At 39.4% G+C, this 12,602-nt stretch overlaps 1 protein-coding gene across 3 annotated transcripts in view; it reads left to right on the top strand.

Moving 5' to 3' along the window:
* The window catches only part of WSCD2 (WSC domain containing 2), a 1,541,956-nt gene extending 1,530,378 nt beyond the window's left edge, over positions 1–11,578 (top strand). For all 3 annotated transcript variants that reach the window (XM_069619485.1, XM_069619486.1, XM_069619487.1), the window contains one exon: positions 7,815–11,578. In XM_069619485.1, coding sequence (XP_069475586.1) covers positions 7,815–8,167 — 353 coding nt within the window. In that variant the 3' untranslated portion in view covers positions 8,168–11,578. The remainder of the gene's footprint in view (positions 1–7,814) is intronic.
* The last annotated feature ends 1,024 nt before the right edge of the window (positions 11,579–12,602 follow it).

The raw sequence follows: 12,602 nt of genomic DNA, 5'->3' as shown, positions 1-12,602 counted from the left end.
TATATTTTTTTAAAGAACAATTAAAAAAATGTATTGGGGATGCCAGGGCCAATTATTTAGTGCTATACATTTTTGTGTGTCATTTACAATGTAATGTTTTGCTCAGATGCAAGTATGTTATTGATATGCCTTTGCCAAATGGTATTAAGCATATGGTGTAAGGTCAGTGGATATTCATGTTCAACAAAGTACTGATTACATACAGAATAATGACTGCACATTTTAAAGCAATTATAAGTCACTGTTGAATTCGGTGCATCCATCAGCATGAGGACAACTGCTGAGTCCTTTTTCTGGTGAAGAACTCCTCAGTGACGTATGCTACCCCTGGAATGTACTTCATGTGGTATATGTTGCTCTGTATGATATTGAAATTATAATATATTATCGGGTGATATATCATTCATTGATGTTGAGGGGGTTTGGCTAACACTGTTGGTATCGTCCCGCATGCCTGTTTCAGGAGCGATTAGGTCTTTTCCAAGCAAAACGGCCAAAGGTTCACGGTGCTAAAGCCTTTTGTTTCTATGGAAACATGGTTTCACGTTGACTGTTCACACCGAATTCCAGCTGAACAAATATAAAACCAAATATAACCACTGGAAAAAAGAAACAAGAGTCCAAGACAATGTAGAAGTCAAACGTCCAACAACTTACCAAAAAATAAATTTTGAGTTTGTTCCATATATGAGGCTGATACTCCACAGATTTGATGGTGACAGGAAAATGGTTCCAAAAGTGCCTTTGGTGTCTAAGGTTCAGCACCGCAGTTTCCTTTTTTTTAATAGGCAGTGTCGGTCAGCATGGAGACTATAGAACTCGGAGGTCTGGTTGCCCAGTATCTCAAGACCTTGTTTATGGGATAAGCTGGGCCTTGATTCTAGTAGCCCCTGACAATTAGGAACAGAACTGTCAAACAGAAACATGCCCTAACCAGAAGCCACTGCAAACAAAAGGTTGTCTGCAATACTATGATCATTGGGTACGGTCAAAACTCCAGTTTAGCAGCCTTGCTTTGAATGCAAAGAGTATTGCACAGGTTATTTGCAGCTTCTGGGTCATATGGAGGAGGTAGAGGATGTACCTGAAGGCATAATGCCGGAAATATGCCTTCTTATACATGTATTGAATGTGTGGAATAAAAGTAAGAAGATGATTGAAAATGAACCAAGGTATTAAGCCAAAGTCGAAAGGTTAGGAGGAGTTCCTCTTTTTAAAAATACATTTTATTAAAAGAACAAAAAAACAAATAACAAGAGCAGACAGTGAGCACATACATATAATCCTGACCAGTTAACTGGTATGCGTAGGAGCATACACATATCATATGTTGAGAACGAAAGAGGTTGGGAGGTGACTGAAGAGCGTGATATGATTGACAGCAGCGCAGCGCTCCAATAAGATGAGGATGGGAGGTAAGTTTGCATTGAGAGACCGCGCAATGGTCAATAAGTTATTCTTTAAAGTAGCCAAACAAAGACGAGTCTAAAAATAACAATGTAAATATATTGCAATGGAAAGTTTGAGATGATGAAGCACGTTACATAATTTTCAGGTTCTGGACCTAGTGAAGCATAGTGATGCGTCACAGAACAGGGATGGGGATCAGAGCAGTTTTCCACTCCTTATGTATTGTACCAGTACATAGTCCTCAACATCATTGAACCATGCAGTCCATTACGGAGCTGCCCAACACCAACCAGGAAAGCCTGTGGATTGTCATACCAGTGCAGGACTGCAACGAAATTTAAAACAACCGGAACTCTAGCAGCTAGAAAAAAAACAAGCGAGCAAGAAAAAGGATTGCACACAATGAACAATAACAGCCCTGGAGACGAGTTAACATGGTTGGCACTGGGCAACATTTGGGCAATATTGTACAAGAAGAAAAGGACCTGAGACCCATCAAAGTGGATCGAACCTGCAAAAATAAAGGCAATGGGCCTCATTATGAGTTTTGAGGCAGCCATGCCCTTACAAAGGGCATGGCTGCCTCCAAACTCGGGTCCAGGTTCCTTGAATGAGGAATTACCGAGTCATTCCAACCTTGGAGGACCGGTAATTCCTCATTCAAAATACCCATCCCCATTCCCATTTGAGCCCCCAATGGGCTCAATGGGAATGGGGAGGGAGCTAACAACGGGCCCGTTAATAACAGGCCCATTATTAGCTCCCTGGTCCCCTTGCGGAACCCGCAAAGGACGTCTGGTCTGACCAGACGTTCCGAGCGGGTCCCGCAAGGGAACCTCGTAATAGGGCGGAATGGCTTTACCGCCACCCGCACCATTACCGGCGTCGTTAAACCCATTCCGCCCACCTCGTAATGAGGCCCAATGTATTGAGGAAAAAGGCAGCACAAGGGTGATGTTGTGCAGGGCTGAATACTGAAATGGTAATTAACGCAGCATGTGCTGGCCTCCTTGGACCATGTCCCTAAGTGCAGAATGCCTGACATGTCGCCTAGACTACAACTAGATGGTGACGTCCCTTCTGCTCTTAGTGTCTCTGCCCTTGCTCAGCCCATCTTCTGAGCACATTCTGCAGCTGCCACGACACTGCATGCTGCCCCACCTCCACCAGGCCACTGCCTCCCCCAACGCCAGGAATGCCACATGAACAAGCCATAACCTTTGCTTCTGGAATGGAGACCCTGGCAGTGGGGATCGCCCGCGGGGCAGTGACGTACTTCGACTTTAGGATAGGCATCAAAATGGGGATGGGCATGAACTAACTGGTGTTGGTTTTAAGCAGGCAAATGCACCCGGTGACTAGTACTGATGACTTTATGGTGTGGTATATGTATATGTCTAAGAAGAATATTTGAGGAAGTTACTTTTGGCCAGGAAGAGCAGTATCCAATATTTTACCTTATATCCAGATTGTACAATTCTGAGAAGGTTCGTTCCCAATGGAAGTAATGAAAACAACTTGGATGCAATCTCTTTGATATATGCTGAATTAAAGATGACAAATAAATGGAAATCATAGAAGGTGTATCAGTCGTAAACACCACCATTCCGCTCCCAATTTTCATGAGTTGTGCATGAGTAACTGAATAAAATGAAGGCAGTCTTCTTACTCCATTTCCCTTTCTCACCAGAGGAGCATTTTTAATTTAATTTGTATCTTACTCTTCAGCTGCTGTGGCTGTGTTCATTCAGGCTAAGATCACTCAACTGTACAAAAGGAATATTTTCAATAAAGTGCATACATCATCTCAGAGAGCTAAATGCAACTCCTTTTGCTTTACCAGACATGAAAAAGCATATTTCACAATTAAAATGTGTGCTTTTAATTTGGATAAGAAGCATACTCCTACTTCGTAAGAGCTGCAGGTGAAACAAAACCAAGCAAGAGTTGCATCGCCTTTTTGGTAGCACAGTCTGTGTCTGACAGGTGGAAACTCATGTCACAGTAATATCTCACACGTGTGTGGGGCTGACAGAGCAGTAACAGCCCGGGTCCTTGGTAAGAGCTGTGGGATGTTAGCTCTCTTCTTAGCCACCAAATGCAGCGGTTAACACTATTAGCCCCGCAGGACTCCCTCCCAGGTGCTAAGCATATGCTTTTTTTAAGGGAATGTGCTCCGTTTATTGTGCATGTCCAATTTCCCTCAAAAAAACTGCAAAACAAGGCGGATACCATGGAAGATAGTAAACAGAGCATGTCCCATTAATGTTTTCCATGGCGGCCTTGTCGCTGATGCCGATGGGAAGCAGGTCGACAAACGGGGAATGTACTGCCAGGATATTGAGGGGTAGGCAGTTTGTGGGATTCGGGACAACAATGCGTGTGGTGAGTGGAACTTTGGGGGGAGTGACAAGTGGGTGATAGAACGTTGGCAGTTAATTGTGGATTCCGCCCACGTTCCTGCACACCTGATTGACCAGACACTATCTTGTATGCTCATTTTCATTCTGGAATGCGCACTTGAAAGCAGAAACAAGCAAATATTGGCCAGGTCCGCATTAAGTGCCTTTGTCAGTACAATCATTTACAATAGGGCATTTCTATTGCAATAACCAGACAATTACAAATGTTTGTTGAACTACCATTGTTTGGCACCTGGAAACAGCTTCTGGCCACAATTGTTCACCATCTAATATGTTTTGCTCTTCTGCACGTCTACAAGGCAACTACGTTTAGTCAAACGGAACGTGATCCTCAAAATAGTTGGTTGATTCGAGAACAGACAATGTCCCACAAGCAAACGTCCATGCAGAGATTTCCTAATTATGTACGATTCTGTTGTAAGATTTCAGAAAACACAAGCAATAAAACATAAAGAAATATACATAATTTGAGGCATTTACTAAAACCTGTTTGGATGCAAAATGCTGTGTTTTCCGATAATTGTAAGTATCTGTTTTGTTATCAAGGACATTGTCCCCACTACAATGTGTCACACCCACGCAAATTATGTCAGTGCAGACCTTTTTTTCTCATGAATGCATGGTAGTGTCATGTTTTTTCGAGCACAGTGTCTAGTCCCGAGGTTAGTCTTGCAGAGCCGATCCTACACTTACAAACAGATATGTCAGTGCAGAGATCATATTTGCTTGGAGGTCTGTTTCTTCTGTGGTCAGAAACAGCATTGCCTAATCATGGTAGTGTTGATGTTTTGGGTTTAACTTCATTTACTCCACTATTTATCACGATTCCTATTTATGAGAGCTGCAGCAGTCAGATTGGTTTTCAGATTGTCTATGATTCATATAGGAGCACATTGCTATCTACCCACATGTTTCCTCTTTGAACGTCTGATGCCTAAGTGGTACTTTTCCTCATGTACAGTTAAAACTACCACACGCCTATACTATAACAGCTTCAGGGGATGAGCGTAGCACCATGTTTCGCTGACCTATGCTGACCTTGGTGTAGGGTGGGTGCAGACATGGGCTTTCAAATAAGCTATCAGTTTCTTTTTATATGATGTGCTCTTATCGGTAAGATACATCAAGCATGCACTAAAATATTTGAAATGAAGATGAACCAGTGTCGAAGGATTATATGGACTATTTGAATACAAAAAACGTAATTCTAATGTCACTCATGTTAAACAGCTTCAGGAGAAGACCATGGGTGTGTAATTTCCTCCCACTATGCAAACCTTTCTCTAGGATGATGGGGCAGACATGGGATTTCAAATATATTCAGGCACTTCTTTTGTTAAGCTACACCAATGTAACACCTAATAATTTAGGATGGAGATGAACAAATTGTGATGAATGTGTGGACTATTTGAACACTAACAGAGTATATCTGAAGTTCAAATATATGCATTATCAAAAATGGAACATACATGAGTATTCTTATTAAAATCATTAATGTCTAATTAGTTAGCACAGTACAACCATGTGACACAATTCTGCTATACATTCCTTGCGTTTGCGTCATCCCCCTTGTTGAAATATTCCTTTTGAATAAATGCTTTAGGCTGAAAGAACAAAGTTTGGATTCAGATTTCAACTGAAAAGTGGAAAACATGTGTACAAAAGTTATGATTGTCCTAGTTGGGCATTAGATGAAGCAAAGGAAATGCAAGATGACATTGATACACCAGTAGTCATACTCGATGCATCATTCCACAGAACTAAGCAACATAATTAGCAGATTGTTGTTTTCAGAATGTATATTACAGAAATAATAGTATATTCTTCCAAGATTAATTACAGACTAGCACCACCCGTTAAGGGATGGATACTCTGGGGTCAAGCTACTATGACATAAAGTATGGTCAGAGTAATCATTTGAATTGTCTGGCTTTGAACAAACACATTTAGTAGATTCAGAGGTGCCTACTGTGCCAGATCATATAATTGTCTTAAGGTAACACAATTCTGGGCTGAAGGAGTTGTGCAACAATACTGCTCTACGTGCTCTAGGTTCTACCAAGATAAGAGATATCAAAGAAAGCGTTCACATGCCAAAGCTGTATACAAAAGGTGCATTTAGTGTTAGACGACTATTAGCCTTAGACACTGGAAATCTATGATGAATTTGAAAACTGAGGAATGGACAGAGTACATAGGCAAACTGGCCTCAACTGAGCCAATGTGTAGACCTTAAAAGCTGGTGTTATGTAACAGAACTGGATATTTGGGGAGGGAGTGGTTGCTAGAAAAGAGGCAGGGAAACCCCCCTTCATATCTGTGGATGTAGTGAAGGGATGCCTCTTCCTCCATCCTACATATATTTCTAATGCTGTTCAGGTCATGGAGTCCCTTCTTGTGTTTGTTCTACTCGTATGTATTAGCAATGGATGTAATAATTGCGTGTTGGAGTAATGTTGTGTACTTTATTCTTATTTTATATGCAAAATGGTATGACTCAATCCTCAGTACTGTGGATTTCACATGAATTTCAAAGTAGAAATTGGCAGCTTTTGAATTGTAATAGTAATGTGTATTGATATGCTTTATGTAACAGACACTGTATTGGGAGTATAATAGGGAAGGCAATACAATGTACTCCCTTCAAAATCGCAGATGTAAATTATCCTCCAATGACACTATACTCCAAATAGACACCTGGTGGTGATGTTTTTTATTAAAATGTCTCACATTACAGCAATAACCTGGGGGGGCGGGGACAGAGAGGCCGTTAAGACTTGTAGAGTCTAAATACATTGTCACGTTCACTGCCCTTTACCCCAGTGCCAACACTTCCCAAGGTACTTGCAACTTGTAGTTTGGATGCAGTTGTTTAGATGATTATAATCTGGAAAATAAATATTATAGATACTGACATTGTGAACAGTCACACCTTGGGGGGACTGATTTTCAGATTTAACTTTAAATAGGATTTGGGGGATTTTGATTGAAATATATTCAGAGATAGTAGCAATGTATTTCTGTGCGTGTGGAGTCTATTTTCCATTTTTAAAACAGCTCAAATATTGTAGCACAGAAGCACGTGATTGGAAGAATGCAGGTGAGCCTTGGCACTGTGTATGGTGACCATGATGAAACAGATGTCTGACTGTATCGGGCATTATTTACAACATGTTTTTTCAATTGGGCTTTCCCATTGAAAAACGCGTTCGTAAATCAGGCACATCATGTTTAACAGTCTGAAAAGGGGATAGCTTATCTAGCTATTGAAATCACAACATGGGGATACCCCCTCTCTAATGTTTCTATCTCTCGTATCTTTTAAAAAGATGACATAAGCCATTGCCACAACATATACATTAATTAAGCGCTGATATGATATTATATGTCATTTATAACGCGCCAGTACACAAGGATGTCTTTGTTTTATTGTATATTTGAAACATAGGGATTGTTCATTGTGTGCATTATTATGTAGACACCTGTACTGAATTAAATTCTTTATTCACTTATACGCTGACTTTCTCGCATTAATGCAAACATGTTGATGTCTATTGAGTTGTGTGAAATTGAGCACTGGGGGAATGTGATTTTGAATATGGTGGTCCTTAGAAAGGCATTGTGTGATCCCAAATGTAGATCACAGATTACAGACTGATTTAGAATGTGGAGAGAAAACATGAATTTATATTTTTCAAATAAATGTTGCTTTTATCATAGAGAGTATCCAGGGGAGTGTCAGCACCTTTGTTTTTATGGTGATATGTATTCATGTGTGTAAACACGTTGTCATAGACCCACACGTTTATTGGATCCCTGCATAAAATCTAACCATTGACACGCAAATCATAAATGGAGAGAGATTGCATTTGTGATATAATGGACACTGTGCTAGATTTAAGTTTTTGAAAGTTCTCATGTGTTTGAAATATATCTCCATTTCGTGTATTGACATATGCTTTTTTAATTTTTTTTATTCAGAATGGCCGGAATTCGTCAACAACTATGCACCATGGTGGGCAACTCACACCATTGACTGGTTAAAATATGGTAAACAGGTGCTGGTGGTCCATTTTGAAGAACTGAAACAGGACCTTTTCGTTCATCTGAAGAGGATGGTCAGTCTACTAGGCATCCCTATTGTACAAGACAGACTTCTCTGTGTTGAAGGTCAAAAGGATGGAAATTTCAAGCGCTCTGGACTGAGAAAGCTGGAGTATGACCCTTACACTCCGGAAATGAGAACAATGATTAACAATCTTATAAAGACAGTCGACTCAGCTCTGAAAGTCAGAAACCTTTCCGGCGTCCCAGAAGATTATTATCCAAGATGATGATATGTGCAGGGATAGACAATGGCTCCTAGGCTAGGATTTCCCAGCCAATAACTACTTCCACCCAGTGGGTGGTTTTTTGATGACTCGTCTGCTGCTGCTGCTAGCTGTTAATGAACTACATGCATGGAGTTACGGTCACCAGTCATTGCTGAGACAATGTTTTGACAAACACATACAGTGCACAGTTGAACTCATGTTGGGGGAAGTTAATTGCAACTGGTGTTTGCATTATGAACACGTGCACCTTCATCTTTTCTGTTTCCCATATAATAATCCTGGTGATATACTGCTTTTCTCCATCCTGTTAACCTACAGCAACACAAAAAGTATTTAGAAATTGTGGAATGACGCTAACACATTTGCTTTCTCCAAGTTCAGTTTTAAATTGTTCAGAGCCTTGAAAAGGCACTTGATGATTAGCTTTAATGTCATTTTGATGAGTATTTATTTGTTCTTTTTGTGATTTATTTTCTAACTTGAAGGCCAACAGTAAAATCATTTCATATTTATGTATTGTTACAATGAGTTCCATCCTTGGATTTAAGCCTCCCATGCGGAAAAATAAATCCTACTCCATGTGTCACCTTTGACATCAAGAGTGGATACAAATGAATCCGCTGAGAACATTAAGTTCAAGAAGCACAAATGGTTGCAGTAGAGAAAAAAAAACAAGTTACACTATGTTGAAATAGCAATATTTTCTTTGAAACTGTCCCTCAATATTCTTGATCACAATACAGTGCTGGCTTCTGGCACACTTTGCGCTTGTCTGAGCATACCCAAAATAATACCCTTATGCCCCCTACTCTATTAAGCAAGTCAAAACAAGGTAGGTGCACTGGATCTGAACATATTTAGACATGTTGATTACATTAAGTTGCCATGCCAATACTGCTTCAGGCTGCACACCACAGTCATGGATTACATCCAGCCCTTGCTGTTACATGCATGTAGTTGATGCATAGCAACGTGTTCTATGTATCAATCTCTGACAAATGTAATCTTAAAAGAATAATCAAATACATCCCTGTAGTAGGCGTTCTCAGCAGAGAACAGTCAGAAGAAACCATGGACTCTGTCTTGACTCACATACATTTCATCCTTGCACAGTTTGCCGGTTTCCTTGCCAGACCTTCTTCCGGAAACATCTAGTCGTTCGTACATAAATATCACATGTTTGTTGTATTTCATTTCTCAACCGTTCTAAGGACCCTTGACTATTGGTTATAGTTGATTTCACTATTTCAGTACTTTCAGCTATAACTTAAATACAAGCATGCTATTAATTAGATTGAAAAGGATCAGGATCTGCATACCCACCTGGATGGCATTTACAGAGAGACGTTTGAGTTCCCAGGGAGTAACTGAAAAATGATAAAAAAAGGATTTTAGAAACAAGATTAATAGAAGAAAGATAAAGACAGAGGCAGCTCAAATTAAAGGCAAATCACACACACTGGTTAGGACAGTAGCATTTGGAGGTTTGTTGAATTTCTGCAAGTCTCTGACCACGAATGAAACCTCAACCGCTTAACGTTTAATTGTAGTGTAACCGTTATTGATGAAAGGTATTCATCTTACACCTTCTACAGTCAAAACAACAGTAAAATTGTACACTTGGAATCTAAAATGAAGCAAACATTCACAATTAATTGTTTTACACAATCCTGAAAGTTGTTTATATTCATGATTTTGAAAGTGCTCAGGAGTCTTCTACTACCCATATGGACATCAAAATTAAACTAAAGTTTGCTTAAACACAGTTTAAAGCTTTAAGGGCATATATGTTGTCAACCTGCACTTTCAATTGACAGAGGAAAGCCAGTGCTATTGTATGCACATTGTTGAATTGATTTGCCATGACACAGGAGCTTCAAAAGTCTGGCGAAGGACACTTTACTATTATTTAGGTTTATTTTGACAGAATAGACAGGTCACAAACAAAACTTAAACTGTGCACTGTGATCAAACCCATGTTCGATATTATTAGTGCTGTTTCCATCCATCTGAACGTCCATAGTTTGAACCAGTTAAACCTACTCCAAATGTAACATCTAGTCCAAGCACTAGGACAAATGTATCGAACACTATCAGAGTTATAAATTAATTTGCATCCTTTAAATACAGCAGTAGGTTACTACATTGTTTGTTTCATTATTTATAATGTGCAGCATACCCTAAGGTAACAGGGCACAGCAATTGCATGTATATGCAAAGCTTAGTTACAACAACAAAGTAAACATTTACATACAGGTATTAGTTACATAAGGTAAATACAAATGGTACCTATTTACAGATGGATGGTGCAAGAGCAAATATACAAATGAGACAGACACTTACATCAGCAATGTATGCAAGGTATAGGTGTTTGTGGAATACATTTCTTCTTATTGGCTGCCACAACACACTTGTTCACAAACCAATCTGACATAATACAGGCCAATTGCTTGATAGCTAGCAGCAAATAACATGTTTGCCATTTTCCAGCAAACCTTCGAATAAAACATTATCTGTGCATAGCAGTGTTTGCATTAGAGGAATGTAAAGTAATTCTAGTGGGATCAGCGTGAAATAACTGCATCGCAAAAGCACTAATCTCAAACGTGTGAAGCTGACTTGTTCGGTTTTTGAGAATCTCCACTGCTTTTTTTGTGATTTTTCCCCCCGCTTTGTATTTAATGTAAGTGGGGAACACCCCCCAAACCCTTATGCCCATAAAACCAAACTAGGGAAGTGGGGGACTCCCAAGCAACCCCATTAGCCATGTTCTGCATTTCGGGGTCCGACCTTTTTTACTGTGCCGAATGTGCAGAAAATGGGCTTTCGGCTTTTTTAAACATTTTTGTCAGCCAAACTGATTCTAGTGTATAACAGTATTCAGCCAAATCTGATGACCAAAAATTAAGAAAGTTCAGTAGAAAACCAGTTCAAACAATGTCCACTTCCCATGGCACATTGGCACTTTGAATGACATGAATCCACGGGGAGACTACAAAGTCAATTCGAAGCATACGTTTTATCTATATGAGATGAAGTAAAACAAATCTTAAGTCTACGGCCATCTTTTTTATAGCACTCATTATGTAGTTGCAGAAGCCATCATTGATACTATTAAGAGTGTGATATTTTTAGTGATGGTGTGCTTGGTACCACAAACTGTTGTTCTTTCGAGCGAACAGCCTGAACAATTCTAAAGCACTTGCTTAAGAACATTGCTACCCACATATGCAAAGAGAATATATAGAGATGTATTATTTGGTTTGAAGTGAGATTACATATTGACATTTGGTCTCAGCTGTTTTCCTAAGTAAATTAATGAACTTTAAGTATTTCGGACAAAGCAAGTGCAAGTGTTGCTCATACTCTTTGCTTGTTCTGCAATATGAATTCTGCTACGTTTGTTTATAAATAGCTATATACATATATATATATATATATATATATATATATATATATATATGTGTATATATATATATATATATATATATAACGTTTAGGTATGTTTCTGTGTTCAGCTGATGCAATTTATCAGTGTTAGGTTGCCCTGTGCTGTCCAAATGGAAAAGTGCACCTCTGTGTGCCCTTCCACTTCAACAGCTAACATACAGAACGAGCACGGTTCTACACGGTCACCTTCACCTTCCACTATCACAAACATGAAGAACAATTTTAAGTTACTTCTTTCTACCCCCAGTTCTACTTCCCTTCACACAGAGTACGGTGTTTCCATTGACAATGAACAGTTAGTTTCTGGCTCAACATTGCAGTCTCTAAGGAGCGAAACACTGTAGGATGAATGCCTCCTTAATAGGTAAAACTGAAGGTAGGTGCTGAAATTATGCTACTGTGCAATCTTATGGCATGACAGGGACTCTGCAATGGAACAAGGAACCTGTCTACAAAGACACATCATAGAAGACTGTGTAATCAATGGAACGTGGGTACTGGTCTAATATCACACATACCTCTCATTCCATCTGATACACATATGCCTCTCAAATTCGAAAGAAGACAGTTCCCTATACATTGACTATTAATAAGTCACATGGACCTATGCCCCCTTCCTGGAAGTGATCATTCGTAATTCTGGTGTTTTAGAATGGGGACAGAAGTTACCCTATGAATCACTGACTGATTTTGACTTTTAAGATATTGTAAAATGGTGTATGTCATGCCAGGAATGTCTAGTGTATTCATAATATGTCACCAATTTGAACAAATTGAGGTAAGAAAGGAGACTTGGAAAAATAATGAAAGTCAAGTGTTCTTCATAGACAGAGAAAAGTGCTTACTGTATAGAACACATTTGGCCCTGTGATGTTAATTGGTACATTTCTTATGTCAGTTTTAATTATGTCTTGTGAAATGAAGTTCCCTTACTCCATATTTGGAAACAGTTTTGATTTTCCCAAAAATATACACATTTGTTGTT

Source organism: Ambystoma mexicanum, chromosome 10 (assembly GCF_040938575.1).
Source record: "Ambystoma mexicanum isolate Mex_15411 chromosome 10, UKY_AmexF1_1, whole genome shotgun sequence".
In the NCBI taxonomy this organism is placed as follows: domain Eukaryota; kingdom Metazoa; phylum Chordata; class Amphibia; order Caudata; family Ambystomatidae; genus Ambystoma; species Ambystoma mexicanum.
Note: the sequence above shows the minus strand (reverse complement) of the source record. Positions and strands in the feature narration are given on the sequence as shown.